The following is a 20,076-nucleotide window of genomic DNA, read 5'->3' as shown; positions in this document are numbered from 1 at the left end:
GAGGAGTAGGCCTCACAGTAGTGAAAAATGAGTTTAGCTGTTTGTCACTACCAGGACCTGTAAAGTGTACCATTACATGTCCTACCTTTTTCACACAGCACCCTGCCCTTAGGGGTGACCTATGCATAGCAAAAGGGGAGTTCAAGGCTTGGCAAATGGTTTTAAAATCCAAGATGACGTGGCAATAAAGTGCACACACAGGTCTTGCAATGGCAGGCCTGAGGCAGGTTTGATAGGCTGCTTGTGTGGGTGGAACAACCAGTGCTGCAGGTCCTGGGTATATGGTATACCGCTTTACAAGGGACTTTTAAGTAAACTAAATATGTCAATCAGATATACATCAATGTCACCATATTTAGGGGAGAAGCACATGTGTTTTAGCTCTGGTTAGCAGTGGTAAGGTGCTCAGAGTCCTAAGGCCAAAAAAAGAAACAGCAAAAAGAGGAGATAAGCTGGCAGAAAGTTTGGAGGAAGACCCTCCTAAGGATGACAGGTTTAGCGTAACTCCTCATGGTTTATGTGAGTGGGGCGTGTACCTTATAGATCAGGGTGGTGAGGGTGTGATTACACTCATCATCATAATCTTAATACCAGGTTGTGTTGTGAGGAAGAATATCTGCATTGCTGCATGTTGTGCATGAGGAGGACAAGCAGAAGGTGTGTGTGGATCCTGTGAGTGATTTATGAGGGAAGCATGGAGGAGACTGGGGCAGTGAGTAAAGTTGTAATAGATTTTGGAAGCTGTAAGCCTAAGTCCTGAGGGCAGAAGGGGGACATGACCTAAGATGTGTTATTGATGGACTAGATGAAGAGTTGTGCTAAGTTCTGAGTAAGAGCTGCATGGGGGTCTGTGCAGACCCTATGTAGCGGAGGATGCAGAGGCCTTGAGGCAATCATAGGAAGTTCTGTAACAGAAAGTGATAACATTGCAGTAGGCATTGAAAGAAATGTACAAATGTAGAGAACACCTGAAAAATAGAGATAAGGGAAAGAAGCTGGAAAAGCTATGCCGGACGATTGGTTACAGTTAAGCATGTCATATTAAACCTGCAAGTTGGTTCGGGCCCTACAAAACTAATCAAGATACATGTCCTTGTTTCCAGCCAGAGTATTGGTTACACTGTGATCTTTCCGAAATATTGGTATCAAAAATACTTTGACCTTCTTTGAGGCATAATGTATTCTTGAACTTTACACAGCGACAGGTTGGAATTAGAAACACTTTATTGAGCATATTATGGTTCTTGCTCAAGAGACTATTTTATACCTTTCGGGAGCACTCAAATTAAAAACCTGAAGTAAGTTGATCAACCGGGAACATATGTACTCTGTCTGTGGCTGCCACCTGAGCACATACGTTTATTTGTAATATAGATGTGAAAAAAGCAGATGTGTTTTGGTGTGTGTTGTCAGGCAACGAGGAATTAATAGCACTAAGTGCATTTGTACTGTGATACTGGTGTGGGGGAAGACGTCAATAGTTCGGGTAGAGAGATGGAAGAATAACATTCCTTTCCAGATACGGTTACCAAAAATTAAGTGCACTATTCACCATATACACTTGGAAGAATTGATCTCTTCCACTGTCACTGCTCCTTGTTTTCAGTTGCTCAATATTCGAAAAGGTCCACCCTCATCTTCCTCTGTCTGAGGTCAGTTCTTGAGCAATACTCTACTTATGAATATACTGCATTACTGTAATAGCCTAGTAACTATTTCCCCCCAATATGAATTATCCTTCCATGACAAAGTCATACATTTTTCTACCAGAATAATGTACAACCTGCCCTTCACTCATCCAGCAGTTAGCATGAGTCTCCACTTAATACAGGTACAGTACAATGTACTCACCGTTGTGTTTAAAATCCATTCACACCATGGCCTGTGTTCACCTAACAGCACTTATTGTGCAGTAAACTCCTCCCCCCTACATTATGACAAAATCCAGGAGGGCGCTGTACCAAGCTCCCAGTAGCTCATTGTATGTCAGGTCCTACAGACTATTTGACACACTTCTTTGGAACAATGTTCCCATCCAGCTCAAGGCTGCACACTCACTTTTGAATTCAAGAACTTGAAAACTATATGACATCTTCTAAATACTTCACCTGGTTATCAAATGTTTATCGCTCTGGGTCTGTTAGATTAAAAGAAATATATTGAAATTCACAGCAGAAATTGATGCAAAGTGAATTGAAAACTCACAATTTCATTGGCTGGAATTCTAATTCGATTGTCTGTGTTTCCAGGTCCCACACAGGATAGAACAGCAGAGGGATGCTCCTGAAGAACCGAGCCCCGGGATCCCAGGTACGTGGGGCAGCTGGGGGCCCTGGTCAGCCTGCTCCAGAAGCTGCAGTGGTGGAGTCATGGAGCAAACACGACCCTGCCTTTCTGCCCATCAACAAGAAAGAAGCAACGCGAGGCCTGCACAGCAGCCCTCGGATGTGGAACAGGCTCTTCCCAATGCACACTCACGTCTTCGACAAGACCTGCAGAATCCCTTCTCCGGGCCGGTCATCTCTGCTATTCGCTCATCTGTTCCACTGCACATCAGAGATGACCCTGGGAAGGCCGGTTTACAGGCTTCAGTGTCAGGGGACCGGAACAGCAGCCATTCTAGCAGAGCGACGCAAAGGGGCAGTCGGCATTCTCAGACTGAAGGACACGTCCCAAAATCAGAAAGACGGTACTGTTCCTTCAACGTATACGTATTGTCTAATGTTCTGACTGCTGTTTAAAGAATGCACCTTTACAAATTGGTAATGGAACATTAATATTCTGTATTGACTCTCAGAAGCCTGGAGTATATCTATCATCCTACTATGCCTACAGCAATAAAAAATAGGTATTTTTTGCATTAAAACTAGTTTATGAGACATAAAAAACTTGATTAAACTTAAATTCAACCCATCCCACTTATGTAGTATACACTATTTGGAATCTGTTATTTAATTTCCATTAATTTTTTTGTGTTGTGATATACTCTGAGGTATGATTTTCAGCATCATGGTGAAATTAATGGGTACAGCTGTAGGGGTTTAGAGCATTAGCATTAGAGTATTGAAGATAAGTTCTGGCATTCTCTTCTGATTGTTGAGTAATGTCTTGGGTACTAATTTACATGGGCAACAATTCAATCAGACGCAAAGGTGAACTCGAAAAGTGTGTTTAGTGAAGGCACATCATAACTGGGTGTGTGATTCATGTAATTTGCTTTTGTGAAATTATGAAAAATTGGCCTTTGGTGCTTTATTTGAGAACAAAATGAGTCAGAGAAAAGATACCATGTGCAATTCACAATCTACACCCCATTTGGAGGGCGCCGAAAAAGTGTAAAAAACTTAAAAGCATGCAAACATCACATGCTCGTGCTCTGCCGTTCGTGTGAACCCATGCATTCGCTGTAAATTTGCACAACATACGTCACATTTGGGGACATTTTTACCACAAACGGCTCCAATTGTGCAACGTAGCATACTACGGTTATTCTGGAATTTCACGTAAGAAGAGTAAAGTGAAATTACCGAATTTATACCAATAATGCTGGGGAAACGGAAATTCCTCCCAGACCTAATCCTACTTACTTATTTGTTAATGTTTTCTGCACAATTTGTGGACGTTGCCTTATATTCTATTGCATACGTAATGATTATGTAGTGATTGTACTCTTGATACCCTTTCAGAGTTGCATATATTCACCATTGTAAGAAATGAGCCGGTCTTAATGACGTCTGGAGGGAATATATTGTCAAGAAATGGTGACTTCTCTATAATGTTTGGTTGTCTAACAAAAGGTATCACAAACTCCTCAGAAGATGCTTTTTCCCGCCTGTACAACATTTAACATGCATTATGGTGGGAGAGGTGTGGCGCAGTGGCCACAATAGCCGTCTCCGGAGCACGGGGCTTGTATTTCAATAGCCAGGCGGCAGCTCCCAGCATCATGTGACTCTGGGCAATAGCTCTATTGATCTCCCTAATGCCCCCCAGCGCCTTGAGGCACTTCGGGGTGATTCGTTTGTGCTTTTTGCAAATACCGTATTTATTAGGTCTCGCCTGAGCCAGTGCTTTAGCGCTGCTCTGGCGAGAGTTTTAGTAAGCGGGATTTAGAAGTGCAAACTAGTGGCTTTTCAGGCCTCCAGCTGCAGTGCATGTGCGCCAGGTGCGCGCACCATTTGTCAGCCTGTGTGATCACTTTCGCGGCCGCTTTGATGTTCTCAGTGAGCCCTGCGGCCACTTAGAACATCAAAGCGGCCGCAAAAGTGCTCACCATTTGCCAGCCTGCGTGCCTCTCTCCCCTTAGTGCGCGCGGCGTGCCCTACCCCCTTCCTTATCCCACTTCCTGCTTGTTTTTCTAGCTTCGCACCATCTGGCATCTTGCGACATGGGTAATGGTTACAAATTATCCAAATGTGCATTGTTCAATTACGCGAAAAAAAGGAGCCGATAATAACACTCCATATTCCTAGGCTGCTAATTTTGGAAGAATTCGCCACAATTCCATAGCCATTGCCTTTTTTGTTTTAATTTTTACCATCTTAAAGTCGTGCTTGAGGTGAGGAAATCCTTTCTTACAAATCACGGATCAATCGCACTTGAGGAAATACCAACTGACAACATTGACACCTGAGGGTTTATCATCATATCAGCCCTTTCATAACTTCTCATAACCGTGTTTACATGTGTCAGCATTACTCTTACGGTTTATCCAAGCAGACTTTTGTGGCACATACGAAGAGAGCTGTTAGAGCAATGGCTGGGCCTTTTCTAATAAACAGAGACGCTGAAAATAGTACCAGTGATTTACTCTATTTACATTGCGATAAACAACAGCAGAAAATGTCCAGGCTAATATGCAACTTCACAAGTTTCAAGTGTGTCTTCTCGATTCAAATGGTAGCCTGTTGGAATTTAGACATAAGAACTGTTATAAAGATAATTCTGGGCAATTCATGATGAATCACAGGGCTGGTTGCTGGAGTTAAATGGTGGTGGTTGGTTTTAATTGGCGCATTTTAATCCAGTTTGTGTTCTGATATTTTTTCTGCTGACACATATAAGTTCACGGCCCACAAGCCAAATGCCACAACCATTTAGGGGAAAACATTTACCAATGACCCAAAATAATATCCATTAAATCATTTGTTTCAAGTCCTTAAATCTTCCAAACGTTTTTGTGAAGAACTGTGCACAAATCTACATTTTCCTACAATTAACATTCTCTAAAAGTGAAGCAGTATTCGGTGAACGTCCAGTACATGGACTTTTGAGGTCCCAACAAAGTATTAAATGTACTATTAAACCTGTATATTACTTAGATTTGCCCAGTGATAAGGTATTAACACCTTTTGGTTGGGCACTACCTTTCCCAACAAGCTTTGGCATAGCCAATAGGTCTCGCCTTTGGGTCTTTATAAGTGTTTAGTTATCCAGCACAATATCCTTGGTGCAATAACATCAACTGTTGCATGGCTAAACACTTATAAGGTCCCAAAGGCGAGACCTATTGGCTATGCCATTGCTTGTTTATTAGGAGTGTTACAGTTGGGTAGAGGATGTACCCTTACGACAAGAGCGTCTACCTCAAAGCTGGGGAACCAGGTTCGAGTTTCGGCAAAGACGCTCACCATCCAGTCAGTCTTGGCAAATCACTGTGTGTCCATCTGTAGCGAAACTGGTGCTCATGTAAAGCGCTCTGATACCCGACATCCTCAAGTCTAGTTTGCGCTATATACAACTCTAAAAAAAATATATATTTTCGATTTTTTGTACACGATAACTGTAAGTTTGAACTCTTCCATGCATTAAAACAATATACATTAATGCAACGCGTTTAGGAAAAGGTTGCCTCTCCCTTGTGTAATGGTTTTCATACTTTGTCCTTAAGTACAAAGCAATGTGCGCAACTGTGCATTGTCCTGTGCAATTCTACAATACTCAGTTATTGAAATACTGACACCACGGTGCTAATAAACACATCAAATACAGTTAAACGTCTCTAGAATACTGCAAGATAATGCATAGAATTGCACAGTATAACTTAACTTGCTTTGTTATACTCGATGTTCGTGTAAAAAAGACATACATCTCCACACGCACACGCATGCACGCATGTGTGTACGTACACACAGACAAATCTGACATATGGCAAAAAAAATGTAATGACTGTGACCACTCGTTCAGCTGCATGATCAACAGCTTCAAACGGCGCTGTAGGTGTAGCAAGGGGTGCGGTAAGTTTCAGCTTGTTCGTATTTCATCCCCAACAATACTAGACTGGAATTTGGACTAAAAGTATGAAATCCTATAAACGATTACAATATATTAATCCCCTCACTATTTCTTGGAAAATAAATGAACAGTCTCAGACTGAGGGATGCACCTTCACAGTAGTGGAAATCTTCCACTCCTTTTCAGAATTTGCTTTAGAATGACATCCCTCTGAGGCCCTTATGATGAGTAGGTCAGTGCTTACTGTCCCTGAGAAAACAGTCGGAATTCAAAGGTGATTGGCATTTAGAGTGCCCAGTAATCACAGATTGAATTAAATATCTCACCTACGTTAAAGTTCGACAGGTAACTCTTGTTGAAAGTATTTTTTCGGCCCCTTCTGTAGTACAGATTGCTTTTGCCCACATTTAGCACCGGCGCAATCCTAATGGAGCGTTTCCTCATTTGCTAGGGGTGTGGCCACAGGTAAATAAGGGATTCATTTGCTCTGCGCTCAAGTCATATGATAGATGTGGCTGCAGGGACGTAGGAGCTGTCAGGAGGCGCCCTAACATTGACCTAAAAGATTGTGCTTATTTAGTTTGCACAGTCCCAATTCCCAAATTAGTTACCCACTTTCTGACAAAAGCTAGCAAGATGTGGTCAGTTTAGGAAAATGCATATTTAAAACAAGGATTTTCCTTGATTGGCAGATGATAGTAACTTTTTTGTATATCTGGGCCTGTATTATGTATATGGCACTCTGCCCTGGTTTCTGCCGCTGGAATGGAATTGCAGCCTTCATCCGGTCCCAGGGGCGAATCCTCCACTTAGGCGGAGGAGCATCACCCCACTTCTCTTCGAGCAGTAAAAATGAAATGATAAAAACATAGTTATTATAATTTTATTTTTTGCTGGTTCTGGGCTGTTTTAGGGCGGGGCTGTGCGGTGCTGGAGGCACAGGGGGGTGGTTTACATACTCTAAGTGGGCATGACTGCTTGGCCGGCCATCTTGGCCCGGCCAAACAGTCATTCTTACTTTGCATGTTCCCCAGCAGGCTGAATTACACAGCCTGGAGGGAAACATGCCCAGGTCCCCGCACCCCATCTGAGCCCCAATCCACGGTGCTCAGAACAAGGCTTCGGGGAGCCTGGGTGATTCCTGGTTCTGGAGAAGCGGAGGAGAGACACAGCCAGCAGACGAAGTAAGTGTTTTAAAAATTATTATTTTGTCGTCCCCCGCCCTCGACCACACCCCTCCCCCCACCTCTTCCCCCTCATTCCCTGCCAGCTGCTATTGTCCAGTCCAAGGGTTCACATTCGGACATAACAACTTTTTGGGCAGTCAAAATTCTCCAGTGTAGCGAAGACGGAAGCTGTAGCTGGGCTTGGCTCCACGAGGCCAGATATCTGCACCACAAAGTCCTGTAACTTGTCCCTGTGCTGCAGAGGATACCTTTCTCCAACTGCTGGAGAAGGTCTTTCTGGTCACTCCTGAAGCCCTGAGGTCTTCAGGCAGCCTTTTAGACTTTTCTTCAGTCAGAGTTTCTGCAGGATCCAGTTTAGCTGGGCCTTGCTGAAGTCAGTAGACCTTCTGTTTTGTTCTGTCCTTGCAGTAGTCAAACAGGACGTTATCCACCTAACCGTTGGAGCCGTTTCAGTTCATGGGTGGCAGCAGGAATCAGGAGTACTGGAGTCCCTGAAGCCTCTTATTCCGTCGCAAGTCAGGAGTCCTTGAGTCTTCTGCCTGCAGAGTCTTTCTCCTATATATGTTTTTCCCCCCAGGTCCAATAAAGTTCTGAGGAGGTCATGGTGAGGTGGTAGTCTGATTCTGTATATTAGCCTGTGACCGGAGAATTATCCTTATTCAGTCCTGTCTAATTTCCACCTCCTTGTGTAGCACTTCCAATTCTCTGAAGTCCTTAATGCAAAATAACTGACCTCTCATCCTTCTGGCAGAGTTCTTGATAGGCCCCTTACCTCTCCCTTATTTAGATGAGCTCTCCTTCCGCATTTCAGGGTCAGAGCTGGTACTTAAATCTACTGGGGTTGAAGACAAAGGATCTAGAAATGTTCTGGAACTGAATGGGAGCAGATAATGTCAGTCCTACTTGGGTACAGCAAGTTGAAAGAAAAAGTTGGGGCTTGACCTGCTCAAGAATGGCTGCCCTGCACTGAAACGTCCATGGCTGAAGCAGTATCTGGACCGATCCGGCTTTCATGGGAGCCACAACGTGCATTGAATGAGTGTCATAGCCAAACTCAGTGATGAAATAATTGCCTCTTCACTCACTGATAGGATGGAACAGAAATGGATGCACAATACCCCTCCTTGCTGGACCTTACTGTCACCCCATTCAGCCCAAACTAGCTGATTAGGATTGATTGTGTGATCTCTGGCAGATGCTTTCACTGGAACCTGAGAAACCCCTGTACATTCATCCACTATGAATGCGGGTACCAATGGTAGTGGTGGCAAATCTGCACTTCAGTCTGGAATCTCCACTGAGTGCCCTGGAGCTCTCAGCACCCAACAAAAGCAGAGGCATCAACTTCACAGCTCTGCAGTGTACCTCTCCTATGGTCTAGGTGTTTCAGGCAGCACACAGTACCTGACTAGTACCTGTTTCTACCACAGCAAAAACTATGGGAAAACAGCAGGTAAAATATGTGGAACTGAGTAATCTCCTTGGTGTACCTAATTACCTCATACATGAAAGCACATGCTATCCGTCTGCGGGATGAGAAGAATGGTCCAGGTGGGCCTAACACACTTCATGATGGTGAGCTACACTGATGGTGCACTGAGGCCTGTAGCACACACTACTCAAACATACTCACCTTCAGCTACCACCTTTTCTGCCTCCAATTCGACTTGGTGGCCAGCCTGACCAAGTACACAGAGTTTCTTGTAGGCAGCCTTTCTTGAACTGAAGGTAGGAGGGTTCTGACAGTTACACACCCCTCTAAAAGCTCTATTATACAGCAGAAAAATCCTGGTGATGAGAGGCACTAGTAATGCTACCAGATGAAACCCCAGCTGCCCGTTGGCCCTGCCCCTGCGACCTATGAACTGTCCTGCTGCTTTGCTATAGTAATATCTTCCCTGACAGGCAGAGCCCACTCCTGCCAACACCGGGCTAGCCCATGCCACTTCAGTTGCTCCCCGAAACTGAAAGTACAGAAACTTTAACACACATAGTGACATACTCTTTGTGGGAGTAAATCTGACAGTGTTTCACAAATGTTCTGGAGAGCTCTGACATTACGTCTGCCCTTGAATTATAGTTCCTTATACCAGCAAGAGAGCTTCTGGGCTTTGAGGCTAGCACGGCTGGAAAATCTCCAGCACACATTTACATAGTCTAAAACGCATGATGTCACATTGGACATTGTAAAGAATGAACTCTTTAACATCAACCTTTCTACAGGCAAAATTGAGCCCAAAGCCACTGAATTGTAGGATAAAGTAAAATCAATAAGTTTAGATCTTAATAGTATTTATACATGTCTTGACACAGCTGAGAACACACTGATTGAAATAGAGAGGAAACTTGACTTTGTGTCAACTTAGGTGAGGAGATTTGGTAAACTCAATTCAAGATGATGGATATGGAAATTCACTCTAGGCACAATATTGTATTATTCTATGGCATCACGGGAAGCTATGTTAACCTTTATGATGTCCTATTTACCACACCTATTAGGCATCACTTTCCAAGAACCTTTGGAGATCCAAAAGGCCCATCATATTCAAATCAAGAGCCTAAATAGGTACAATGCACTCCACGCTATGATTTTTCAATGACTTTAATATCAACATGAGAGGACATTACTGTTTATGACATGGTAAAAGTGTGTCCCTTTCCGCATCAATGGCTTCACGATTCATATGTCGGGCGTTCAACTTGCATGGCATTAATCCAAGCAGAAAAAACACTTCTTGGTGCTGAGCCCATGCTTAAAACATGGTGGATATTAAATACATCCTACTGGATGATGCTACAATGGTTATTATAACAAATGCTAAAGTCACTGAATATGACAACTTGGAGGACCTTGAAAGGTTCTTAGATGCTTTTGACTTCACATGGATGGAAGTGTCTACTTCAGATGCTATGGTGAATGTACAATTCCAAAGGCCAGGAGGGCTATCTTCTTCTTCATTGGAATAAGAAAGGACCTCAACCATGCGGATCCACTGGCATTCAGACAAAGAGAGCTTATGCAAGACTGTAGACACTCTAGCACAAGACAGATACTGTCAAGGTCACCACTGAAGATCAATACAGTTTAAAGCTTTCAACGCTTCTTTCAATTAAAGCAGCTGAGTTGGAGAAGGAACTAAGTTGTGACTGCCCTACAACCACCGCTCTGGGAACGAACTTGATGTTTCACAAATGGATAAAGTTTGACAGGTCCCAGATTTTGGAATGAGCCTAAATCTACCTTAGTTGTACTTTGCATATATTAGATGCTCAGGGTAGAAATATTTTGATATTGCATGCTCTCTGCTTATAGAACATCCATATGTTTATTGTCTACTGTCTGCATGTCAGTCATGAGAACATGATGGGTACTGATGAGTAGAACATTTTCTCTCCTCCTTACGTTTCACTCTAAAACAACCATTCCCATATGTGGACACTGCAACCAATTCTATGTCCTCTGGCTTTACCTGGACAATCTCACTTCTCTACTCCTTCACTTGGATCACTCCATAACTGTCAGATTGGAGGCTGTGGGACAGGACAATTACAGAAGTTCTTCCCGGATCTCTTGCCATGTCTGACCCACTCAGCTGTAGGAATAGTGGCAGTCTATATTAGGATTAGATTCCCAACTGTTAGTAGGGTTCACACCCCCACCGCATGTATTTCTCTCTTGCTACCTTTCACCTTTGGCAGGTGCCACCAATCTAAAATGGTGGGGCAGCAGAGGGGAGGGGGGGGGGGAGGTTAGAGGAATTATAATAAATAAATAAAAAATACTTACCAGCCACTGCCTTGGTGCTTCTCTCCGCCAAACAGTGTGTGCCACACTCCCGCCACACGGCACATGCTCCCTACCCACTCTAGATGCTGCTCTCATGCTATACCTAAACTGAGAGAAGCATCAGGATAGGCCTGAGTGGGCTCATCTGACGCTTCCTCAGGCACAGGAAACGTGTGCCTTTTCTCCACCCTGCAGTACAACACAGCTGGTTTGGATGAGGTGTGCATGGCGGTTCTGCTGGCCTAAGACTTATGGCCAAATAGAAATGCGCACTTACAGTACCCAACTCTCCTCTGTCCTGCCATGGCCTGGCCACGCTCCGTCCTAAACTCGTATCGGTTCAGAAGCCAGGGAAAAAATTATTGTTTTATTGTCATCTTAATTTTCATCTGCTGCATCTGCTACTCTGAGCATTGGGGCTACGCTCCTCCACCATTATGGAGGAGCCGCGCCTGCCTTTCACTTCCCAAATCCTTCACAAACACAGCTGAGTACATCCTAGTGCTCATAGATGTACCCTGTACTTCAGCCCAACCACCCTATGATCCCAGACGTGATGTGCCATTGCACCATTCCAAATATCATTCAATGTAACATAGATAATTGTAATCCATTTTGTCAAGCGTGAAAAAAGCCTGACCTACCTGAACAGCAAGTGCACTGACATCGCCCTGCTGCTACAAGAGACCCACTTATAAGAGATAGAACATGCCAATCTAAGACAATACTGTGTGGGAAGAATCATTATAAATGTATGAAACATGGGATTCTGTAATCCCTGTATAAACGCCCATCCCGACCTGTGACACACTCAGTTGCTGATTATAAAGATATCACATCAGAAGTCAATTGCAATAACCTATTATAGTTGGATTCTGACATCACAAAGCCTGTTTCCAGTGTCAGCAGCCAAGGAGGAAGGCAGGTCAGGAGCATAATTAAAGCAGCTGTTTAAAGGATTATAATTGAAGCAGTACTTTTCTTTCTTTTGCTCTGTTTTTCTAGCTTACAGAGACAAGCAGAAAGAACATGTTTATTTATTTGCACTTGTTGCATAATTATTGAAAAGTTAGAATCTTTCTGCATGTTTCTACACATTCCGAGGTGTGAAAAAAATTATATTAACTTGTATTCAACTGATTCCAATATGTTTTTGCAAAGATATCTTGCAGGTTTTTGATGCGTTTAATTTGGCACTTGACTTTCTATTTTTATTCTTCATGTTTGCAAGCATGCCCTCTCTCTCACATGAAAGACCTACACATAAGGGTTTTAAATCATTAGTTGGAAAGGTAAGGGTGTGACCATGTATTATAGGTGATAATATACCCCCTGCCACACAAGCTAGGGGTATTATAAGTCCCCTCGAAATTCCATAACCTTATAAAGGTACTCAACATTCTGCCTCATTTGTTTATATGGTTATGAAACTCCTCTGTGACTTTCAAAATCCTTGTAAGGTGTGGCAGGGGGTACGTATTCCATATATATTATTGTTTCTGACATTCCTTATTCTTAGGATTTTTTTACGCCCTTGCTTCCTTCTACCCTCTCTTTCTTCCTTCGTTTCTATCAGTCCTTGCTTCCATCCTTCCTTCCTTTGATAATTCCCATTCTTCCTTGTAGCCTTCTTAACTGTTGTGTACCCCTCCCTTCTTCCTCCCTTCAATTGATCAATTGGTCTCTTGAATATATTTTTCATTAAACCCAGAGTTCTGCCACTGTAAAAATAGTGCAGAGGAAACCAGTATTAAATATTTTGACGTGTTCCCACGTGATCTGACCTAATAAGAAACATTCCTTCACGTGTCCGACAGAACTGTAATATGTGATTCCTTTACTTTTATGATGAAACAAACGCAGACTAGAAAACACCATCAATCGTGTTTGAAGGATTCAGCAAACTCCATAACTAATCTATTTTGAATCAAGATTAAGGGAGATAGTGTTTTCTGTGTTTGGAAAGCAGTTTAAGGGTAAACATACATCGTGGTAATGAGTCATGGAGGGATATCTAATTGCTAAAGTGAGTTGGCAAACATGTTAGGTGCAGGTACATCTAAAGGCATACATTCAAGCATTCATTCAAACACATGAGCTGAGCTGTGCCGACAGAAAGCAGGAGGCGCCATGTGATGTTTTCTGTAACGAGTCATGCACTTGGTCTCCTCCTTTGGTACCTCCTCCCCCCTCTTCTTTCCAGTGTTAGTGTCTGTGGCATTTCCCTTCATACCGTGCACTTCCTGATGGCAAGCAATTTAAGAAGGTGATTTTGAAATCCTGGCAAAGGGGTGCTCAGGTCCATTCCCAAAGAGTTGTGCTGTTATGCGGTGCATAGTGTAATTCTGAGTCTGTTGTATTTGTGCTAAGTCCCAGTGCAGGATTATGCAACACTGTCCTGTGTGAGGGAAATGGAGGAGGGTTAATACTCTTGACAGACTCCCTGTCCAATAATATGTGAAGAGCTAGATTCATTGTGTAATCTCGAACTCTGCATGTGTTCATGTGAATCTTTCTTCTGAAGGAACTCTGCTTTATGTTTTTTATTTGTTACAAGATAAAGGGAATAATAACAATAACCGAAGAGATCATTTAAACTGTATCCTTGATCACTTATGCATTAGACACAGTTTTCATATGTAGGAAATTATTTTCTAATACTTCAAATACTGTTACCAATAGTCTGGTGTAGCTGTGGTTGACAGACTCACAAGGGGGCAGAGGGTATTTAAATGGAAATCTCACGAGGGGATTCATCCATGCAAATTCTCCAGCCAGTTTCCAGTCTCCATGCATTGACAACAAGGCCATGTTGACCGACGTATCTCACCAAGTGACCCGCCATCACGACCTCAACATCATCTCCTACGCCGACGACACCCAGCTCATCCTCTCCCTCACCAAGGACCCATACACCGCCAAAACCAACCTCCACAAGGGAATGAAGGCCGTCGCCAACTGGATGAGGAGCAGCCGTCTGAAGCTGAACTCAGACAAAATGGAGGTCCTCATCCTCGGACCCACCCCCTCAGCCTGGGACGACTCCTGGTGGCCGACCACACTGGGAACAGCACCGACACCCACCGACCATGCACGCAACCTAGGATTCATCCTCGATTCCTCCCTCTCCATGTCTAAACAGGTCAACGCCGTCTCCTCCTCCTGCTACAAAACCCTCCGCATGCTCCGCAGGATCTACAAGTGGATCCCGACTGAAACAAGAAGAACGGTGACACAGGCCCTCGTCAGCAGCAGACTGGACTACGGCAACGCACTCTACGCAGGAATCCCAGCCAAACACCTACGACGACTACAACGCATCCAAAACGCCTCCGCCCAACTGATCGTCAACGTCCCCCGCCGCAGCCACAACACCCCCCACCTGAGAGACCTGCACTGGCTCCCCATCAACAAGAGGATCACCTTCAAGCTCCTAACCCACACACACAAAGCACTCCACAACGCCGGACCAGCCTACCTGAACAGCAGACTCAGCTTCCACACCCCCACCCGCCAGCTCCGCTCTGCCAGCCTCGCCCTCGCCGCCGCCCCCGCATACAACGAACGACCTCCGGCGGCAGATCCTTCTCCTACCTCGCCGCCAAGACCTGGAACACCCTCCCTACCCACCTATGGCAGACCCAAGACCTACTCACCTTCAGAAGACTCCTCAAGACCTGGCTCTTCGAGCAGTAGCGGCACCCCCCTCCCCTCAGCGCCTTGAGACCCTCACGGGTAAGTAGCGCGCTTTACAAGTACTCTGATTGATTGATTGACCACCAGTATGATGGCTGTGCAATAGATTTTATAAAGTAGCAGTACATTTGTGTGATGTTAAGTGCCACTAACTATGAGTTCACTTCCTAAATAGATCTGTCAGTTCTACTGAGTTGTGCATAAAACTATAAGAAGCAGGTCCAGACTGGCCGTAGTGGGCACAAGGCATTTGCCCCGCGGGCCAGAGGGGTGGGGGCCAGTTTTGTGCTCGTCGGTTGCTTTTCTTACTGTGGGACGGTTTTGCAGCAGTTCTGCAATCTCGGCCCCATATAAGAAAAGCAGGAGCAGTTATTTTTGCTAGCACCTCTCCTCCCCAGTCCCCTCCCCCAGGCCAGTCGAGCAGCAACCTACCAGGGCTGGTTGCTATTCCTAGTCCAGCCCTGATAAGAAGGCTTCTTAGAAATACCCTCCACTTGATTTCATCTCTGAAGACGGGCCTTGGTCCCAATTTTTTCTGAATTTGTCCTTTAAATGCTGTTGACACGTCTACTAAAAGTCATAGATATAACAACTAACATGCATTGTAGGAGCTAAACAAATGTAAACAGGCATTAACAGTTAATCTGTCATGGGTAGGGCTGGCGAGTGTACTCTGCGGAGTTCCAAAAAACTCCGCTCCGCAGAGCAGTGTTTTTAGCTCACTGGCGCTCACCAATGTTAAAGCTGGGGAGCGCGAGTGAGGAAAATACAACGCCAGACCACCTCCCATGAAGATTTCTCAATGTGGGCGGTTGTGGATGGTTGCAACTACTTGCATTGAGAAACCATCCGTTCGTGTTGAGGAAGCTGCCGCTCGAGTAGAACATCTACTCGAGTGGCTAAAAGAAGCAGCACCCTCTTGCGCTGCTCATGGTGCCCTTCGTGCAGATTTTTCAGCATGGGACAAACAACCGGCACTAAAAATCAGCGAGAATGGCATGAACTAATGCACTCTGCTGCTTGCACAACGCCGCATACTCTGGTGGAGGATTTTGGTCACATGGAACTCCGCCCAGGCCTAGTCAAGGACTTTCTTGCCACAGTCCTTACATACATAAGAGTGAGTTCCAGCGGCGTGGCTGGGGGGGCGGTGGGGGCGGACTGCCCCAGGCAGCACTATTTAGGGGGCGGCGGCTGCGTGGCACTGGTGACCCGTTGCGACAGCCTTTATAATTTATTTGGGGACACTCACTAATTCAGTGTCCCCAAATAAATTATAAAGGCCGCTGCAACTGGCCACCAGTGCCGCGTGCAGCCCCAGTTTTTGAACTGCAAGCGCACGGTCGCAACTGCTGCAGACGTCACATCCTGCTGCTGGAGCGGGCCAGAAGTTTTGAGGAAGATGCGCGCCTCCGTGCTGGCCGTTTTGCTGGTGGTGCCGCAAATTGAATGATGGCGCTGGCGTTCACAACACTGCTGCAGGCACCACTGGAATCTATCGAGGTCTTTAATTACCTAAATTGTCACCTCTTGTTACTCATACACATTGTGCAGCCTAGTTGTGCCCAATTGTTAAGAATGTATGCTTTTCATGGGGTAAAAAGTATTGCCAAATCAAAACAATCTGAAAATATTTTCTTATAATCTCTTGCTTATTTTCTCATATTTACTTTTGAGCCCCAAACTTACAGTTGAGATAGATAGCCAGTCATACTATTGCATGAAGTTGGCACATACTGTTAAGAAACTGATTGAGCGTGGGCTTGGCTAAGCCATCCATTACTTCTTAGCCCCGAGCCTTTGACTGAAGGACATTCTGTTCTAGGCTGTCAGACTGAAAAGTACCTAACAAATGTTTCTGTAGATACAAATATTTTTACAAAGATTAGCACCAATAAATTACATCACATGTTTACCATTTTGAGTGACAGAAGCACAAGAGGGGTGTGGGGTGTTAAACCATGACGGATTGCACAATTGCCGTGGATTAGTCAACAGGAAAGCACATCTGGTTAGCTCTTTGAGCTCTGTCAGATAGCACTACCTATTAGGGACTTTCAGTTAGGCAAGTGCAGTTTCCCAAAGGTTTAAACCCTGTGAGATTGTGCCACCGCTGTGGGATATTTTGCTGAAAATAAAGCGTTTCTTGTGAGAGAAGCATAGTCCTCAAGCTATAGAAGCCCTGAGAGCCAGTTCTGTGCTAGTAGCTGAAGCTCTGACTGGTACTTCTGGTTGGCCATAAGTGATTTTCATTTTGATGGCTACTCTTGCCCCAAAAGCAAGACAGGGAAGCAAGCAGGAGAAGAGCTTCCAGTTGAGTGCTTAGAATGTGAACGACTGTGCAAGCTGTCTGATATTGCCTTTCAAGCCAGGGATGTGCAACCTGTCAGCTGCTCACAACTCCGAAAGACTGCAGTGCCTGCCTGGCCTTCCAGGACAGTCAAGTGCCTCCAGTGATAGCAGGACGCTTTTAATGTAAGAAAGGCACAGTCCGGTCTCATCATTTCCGTTATCCTGCCAATGGTGTTGAAAATAGCTGTTGGAGTGCGTTTTGTTTATCTGACTTCAGCTATTTCACAGCATAATAGGTTGCGTAGATTTCTGTATTAAGTTATGCCTTCTTTCTTTCGTGCAGTCTTTCCTTTCTTTTCTTTTTCCTTCTTTCTGACTTTCATTCTTTCTTGCTTTTGTTCTTGCTTTCTTTCTTTCTCACTTTTTGTCTTGCTATCTTTCTTGGCTTCTTTCTTTCCTTTCTTTTTAGTTTCTCCTTTTTGGTTCCTTTTTTGAGATTTCGTTCTTTCTTTCCTTTTTGCTTTCTTTTTTCATTTTTTCTTCCTTCCTTTTTCTTGCCTTTATTTCTTTGTTTCCATCTTTCTTTCTTTCCTATCTCCTTCCTTTGGTCTTTTCTTCTTTCTTTCCTTCCTTCTTGCCTCATTTCTTTCCTTCCATCCTCCCTTCTTCCTTTCTTTCCTTCTGTCCTGCCCAACCCACCCAACAAATAAACTGGGAAAACCCAGCCGATGCTCTGGCTTGGCTCTGCGTGCCCTTTAATGAGCAGAGCTATCAAAATATTTCCAAATGTGCAGAATCCCTTCAATGTTGTTCTAACATCTTCGAACAAAGGTTTAAGAAGTTCCCAAAAACTAGGTGTAAAATGCTGTATTAAAAACAAGGACTGGCAAAACCATTAGGTCTGTAGCTGGCTACCAGCTTTTGACTTTGTCAGTGCTGGCGGACCCCTACCATAGATACCCTGGCTGCTGCAGTACAGGAGGCTGAGTGAGGTAAGAGCTAAACAGTTTTCAGAAGGGAGGAAAGGATCTTTAGTGAGTGGCAGAGTGGCAGACAGTTCACAGAAAAGTCCTATAAAACAAGTATTTGCAATGCAATAGGTCTCGCATTTACGCGAGTTTGAGCTATTGACATTGCAAATAACATACCCTTTTATTTGTGTTTTAGTTTTTAAAACATAAATAAAAGGCATTGTCATTTATAATGCCAATAGCTTAAACTTATGTAAATGCGAGACCTATTGCATTGCAAATGCTTGTTTATATAATTTAGCAGAAACTGAAGCCATTTTGTGTTGAGTCTGAAGCAGAACTAGTTTGGGCTCTGGAGCAGAAGAGAACGGTTGCCTAAGTGCGTATTCACAATAGGCAACAGATTTCATATAAATACCAATCAATAGCAGTATATTGATGTGCATTTGCGCTTGTGATGTGTACATATGTATGTGTATAATTAAAGAGAAAGGGTATTTAGGTATATATCTATGGACAGCTATGTTAATGGAACATTATATAGATCTATGCTATGACAGTGAAAATTAATGTGGCTAAATTAAATATGCTGCTGGGGAGAATGTATACTAATACATGTATGCCCTCCCTCCACTCCCATTTAATAAAACGGAACAAATGTCAGATTTTATGTTATTGCCAGAGAGCAACCCATCTAATGTGGAAAAAACACTCTTCTTCCTCAGAGATTATTTGCTACTATGTCTTTAGAGTACACTATCTTTGCTGATGCTCACAAGGCCTAGTCAGTGTGCCTGTATCACACTGTACGGATTTAATCCACTATCTCCTCTTAAATCTTTATTATATATAAATGTGTTTGTTTATAACTACTAAACAAGCCATACATAAAGTATGCAAAGGGTAACGTGTTCTGTACTACCAATTTTGAGTTAGGGAATAGTCCTCATGACACACTTGAGGCTTTGCTTCTTGTAAATCACTTCCCCTCCTATCCAGAACATTGCTGACAAATAATAGATTACACTTTGCCCATGGATAGATCGATAGATAGATCGATAGATAGATCGATAGATAGATCGATCGATAGATAGATCGATAGATAGATCGATCGATCGATAGATAGATCGATCGATAGATAGATCGATAGATAGATAGATAGATAGATAGATAGATAGATAGATAGATAGATAGATAGATAGATAGATAGATAGATAGATAGATAGATAGATAGATAGAGAGGGCGGGAGACAGAGTGAGAGATAGATAGATAGATAGATAGATAGATAGATAGATAGATAGATAGATAGATAGATAGATAGATAGATAGATAGATAGATAGATAGATAGATAGATAGATAGATAGATAGATAGATAGATAGATAGATAGATAGATAGATAGATAGATAGATAGATAGATAGATAGATAGATAGATAGATTGCGTTTACTCATTGTTTTCTTTCCTGCAATTGAAAAGCTTTCTATTGACTAATAGATACAGAAGCTAAAATGAAGCCAGTTAATTGGGGGGACCATGATATTTGGTCATTTAATGTCAGCTGTAGATGATGGATCCCCGAACAGTGTCACGTATGTGCATGTTTGCATTGTGCTGAGGGGATTACCAGGTATTCGTTCACGCAGCTCTCTGATGGATGTCACATGCGGTTTGTCTGAGTCCCCAGAGAGATCATGCAGTCTGTGTTTTCTCCTTTGTACTGCCGGTCACTGGTGTATTCAACTTTGTAGCCTTGGACCGTGTCATGTGTGTGCATGTAACGCATGATCGAGGTAACAATTAGCGGCGATACTACGTGTCTCTCAGACCTCTTTTAAGTGCTCGCCGTCCTTTTTCCCAGCCACACCTCCCTCCCCAGGGGCGGCAATCTGAGGGATAGCCCCGGGCAC

The 20,076-nt window shown here is 43.7% G+C and overlaps 1 protein-coding gene across 1 annotated transcript in view; it reads left to right on the top strand.

The window, feature by feature from the left end:
• THSD4 (thrombospondin type 1 domain containing 4) overlaps positions 1-20,076 on the top strand; it is a 2,089,562-nt gene that overhangs the window by 447,740 nt on the left and 1,621,746 nt on the right. Inside the window, exon 4 of the mRNA XM_085644058.1 lies at positions 2,250-2,689. Coding sequence (XP_085500184.1) covers positions 2,250-2,689 — 440 coding nt within the window. The remainder of the gene's footprint in view (positions 1-2,249; positions 2,690-20,076) is intronic.

Source organism: Triturus cristatus, chromosome 3_1, assembly GCF_964204655.1.
Source record: "Triturus cristatus chromosome 3_1, aTriCri1.1, whole genome shotgun sequence".
NCBI classification, from domain to species: Eukaryota; Metazoa; Chordata; class Amphibia; order Caudata; family Salamandridae; genus Triturus; species Triturus cristatus.
This window is presented reverse-complemented; position numbering and strand designations above follow the sequence as displayed.